The sequence below is a fragment of the Chionomys nivalis genome, chromosome 20 (genome assembly GCF_950005125.1).
Source record: "Chionomys nivalis chromosome 20, mChiNiv1.1, whole genome shotgun sequence".
NCBI classification, from domain to species: domain Eukaryota; kingdom Metazoa; phylum Chordata; class Mammalia; order Rodentia; family Cricetidae; genus Chionomys; species Chionomys nivalis.
This window is the reverse complement of record NC_080105.1, coordinates 60012813-60016256: the sequence shown is the minus strand read 5'-3', so window position 1 is coordinate 60016256 and position 3444 is coordinate 60012813. Positions and strand designations below refer to the sequence as shown.

At 39.6% G+C, this 3444-nt stretch overlaps 1 protein-coding gene across 1 annotated transcript; it reads left to right on the top strand.

Annotated features, from left to right (window-relative positions):
- The first annotated feature begins 2516 nt into the window (after positions 1–2516).
- LOC130863013 (60S ribosomal protein L32-like) lies at positions 2517–2968 on the top strand. Its single transcript, XM_057752880.1, has one exon. The coding sequence runs from the start codon at positions 2559–2561 to the stop codon at positions 2964–2966; it is 408 nt and encodes a 135-aa protein (XP_057608863.1). The 5' UTR covers positions 2517–2558; the 3' UTR covers positions 2967–2968.
- Positions 2969–3444: the final 476 nt, after the last annotated feature.

Here is a 3444-nt window from a genome sequence, read left to right as displayed (position 1 = left end):
ACCAGAAGAATAAGGAAGAAAATGCATTTTTAACTAATTGTGAGCTACATGAATGAACTTTCACAGAACAAAAAACAAAAAGGTATCATAATTCTGTAATTCTTATCATTTACAGAGATGGAAAGGAAAGATTGGTATTGATCTTATCAGGTAACTATGTAATTAGTAAGAAGAAAGGAAAATATATTTGACTTAAATATTTTAAAATGTATCTTTTCATTCCTTTAAATAAGACCAATGTATAATATTTTGACTAGTTGAAATTTTACTCCATGGCATTAAGAACCATAAGATTAACAAAGAATAAAACTTGATTGATGCTATTTAAAACCGCAAGGCACCTTGCCTCTATGTGGAACCCTGCTTAGGGTTTGGCCCCCAGTTACATCTTTGAAGTAATGCAAGAGTATTCTCACATTCTGGGTAAAACAGCTGAAGATTGAACTTCATTTAAAAGTTCAAATAAGAGAAAATGTAAGTGTGCAAACACTTGGCTTTTCTCAATTCAAATATAGAATAAACAGAAAGTCAAAATGTAAGACTATTAACAGGCATAACATATATCTCAAATTAATATTACTTAGGAACTAATTGTTCTGTCAATAAGTCATGCAAACAAACAAGAAAGAATGCTCTCTTCATCAAGTTCAATACCAAATCCTGACTTTCACAATATACTTGAATTCATGCTGTATGACTCCCTATTGCGAGATTATTGCCATAGTCGCTAGCCAGTTGTCGCACTGACCCCATCTTCATTCCATTCTGAAAAGTTGAGGGACTTTGAAATATTGTTCATGGGTCACTAAGTGTGTGATGCTTTTTAAAAATCACTGTGACATAAGCAATTGAGTATGATTCAATCAATAATATGAAGGAAGAGGTCTTTGATCCTGTCTTCCACTATGTTTCAGCAATCTCTTAGTCATCTCGGAGATAGAAATTCTCAGCAATTTGGTGTTCATTAAATCGGCCACAATGGCTACACCCAGTGTTGTTTACCTTTGTCTACCACCCTTGCGCATATTCATCAAACACTCAGTGACAAGTGTATTTCTGTTGACTGTCGTTTATCCAACTGTCAAAGAGGAAATATTATATTGATAAAAGATACACCTTTTCAAGAATAGTTACCACAAAAAAGAATACCTTCGACTACAAGAGTAAGAGAAGCCTCACAAAATCAAATTAGAATATAATGTTTTCAGGAAGAAAATTCATCTGCCACCAGCTTGGGAATTTTTTTTTTTGCCATCCTAACGACATCATAACTATGTATAAATTGGGCAATTAGCAAACTGAACTGGTTGTACTATTTTACTTGGCACCACCCTTCAAGAAGAAATGAAATCTGGGAACACTTGCTCCTACACACAAAGGACAGAGTGTGAGCCGACGTCTACCTGAGACTGAGCCTCTCTCATCAGGTTGTGGTATATATTCCCAGGCTCTGTCTCACCCCCTCACTGGCATTAACTGACAAGCAATGAAAGGGCAGACATTCACTCACATCTGGGTCTATAGAAATTGGTTTTGTGTAGATCTCTCTATTTGACCACGCTGCTAGAACTGTGAAACTCAACCTAACCCAGGAATAAATTCAGTAGGAAATCAGCTCAAACTGTAGGAGCAGCAAACAGTGTGTGAATCGCTCTAAAGACACAGCATCAAACGCCTCCTCATTAGAGGCTGATGGACTGTGGTCCAAGCTGAACTGACAAAGGAGAGTTGAAAATCACCTGGAGAAGACGGGAGACTCAATTAAACTACTTAGAGCAGGGTCAGGCATGGTGGAGCACAGCTTTAATCCCAGCATTCAGTAGAGAGAGGCAGGTGATCTCTGTGAATTTCAGTTGGGTTACATAGGTAGATTTTGCCTCAACACAGATGAAAAATGACTAAAACTTCTTAAAGTAATTAGTATGGATCAGCTTGCAATTTAAATGAAGTTTTAAAGGTGTTTGGCCCACTAGGGGCTGTAACTTTAAATATTTAAGGACTAGGTAAATTAGAGGATGTCTCAGATTTAAGAAGATACCTCGGATGAAGTACAGTCACAGTCACTAAGTAGCAGGACAGAATTAAACCTGTCTAAGAGAAATGATCTATTCTGTTTTCATGAATACAGTTACAGGTTCTAGAGTCGGATGAAGTTAGGTCTAACTTCCTGTATTTCCGTTTATCACCTATAGGATTGTGCCAGATTAATTAACTTTGTCTTTGAGAGTGATGTGTAAATGCATGTGTGTGTGTGTATTTCCGTGTGGAGGTGTGTGTATGCTATGTATGTGTGTGTGGATGTTCACAGCACTCATGTGGAGCTCAGATGACTGCCCTGGTGTCAGTCCCTACCTTGCACTTTGAGGAAGTTTCTTGTTTTCCATCACATTGTGTACCAGAGTAGATGGCCAATGAGCTTTGCTTCTGTCTCTGCTTCCTGATTTCTGTAGCCACTCTGGTTCAGACATGCATTGATTATCATGTCCAAATTAAAAGGGGTCCTGAAGCTTCTTCCTCGGCGCTACCTGCGAGGTGGCTGCCATCTCCTTTACGGCATCATGGCTGCCCTCCGGCCTCTGGTGAAGCCCAAGATCGTCAAAAAGAGGACCAAGAAGTTCATCTGGCACCGGTCAGACCGATATGTCAAGATTAAGCGAAACTGGTGGAAACCCAGAGGTATTGACAACAGGGTGCGGAGAAGATTCAAGGGCCAGATCCTGATGCCCAACATTGGTTATGGGAGCAACAAGAAAACCAAGCACATGCTGCCTAGCGGCTTCCGGAAGTTTCTGGTCCACAACGTCAAGGAGCTGGAGGTGCTGCTGATGTGCAACAAGTCTTACTGTGCTGAGATTGCTCACAATGTTTCCTCCAAGAACCGAAAAGCCATCGTGGAAAGAGCAGCACAGCTGGCCATCAGAGTCACCAATCCCAACGCCAGGCTGCGCAGCGAAGAGAATGAGTAGATGGCTTGAGTGCACATTTTATTTGTGTTTAAATAAAACCACAAAAACTGCCAAAAAATAAAAATAAAAATAAAAGGGGTCCTGAAGACTAGCTCAGGTTCTCAGACCTGCACTGCAAGTATATTTTTCATTGAAACATTTATATGGGCAGTTAAATTGTGTGTGTGAATGTGTGTGTGTGTGTATGAGTGTGTGTGTGTATGAGTGTGTGTGTGTGTGAGTGCGAGTATGGAGTGTGTGTGTTTGTGAGTGTGTTTCGATTTCTTTTCAGCTATAAAAAGCAGTAATTACCACCATGACTATGAGAGACAACATTTTAAAAAAAACTCTTAACAATTCAACATAGGGTCCAGCTAGTGTCCAGCGTTCAAAACCCTGCTATTGTATTGACATTTATGAATTGACAGCTGGCTGGGGTCAACAGAGCCAGAAATAGGAATATATTGATCTAATTTTAACCTCTGACCAAGGTTGATAC

Excerpts from the sequence above, each read along its gene's own strand:
- LOC130863013 (XM_057752880.1), top strand. The coding sequence starts at position 2,559 with ATGGCTGCCCTCCGGCCTCTGGTGAAGCCCAAGATCGTCAAAAAGAGG.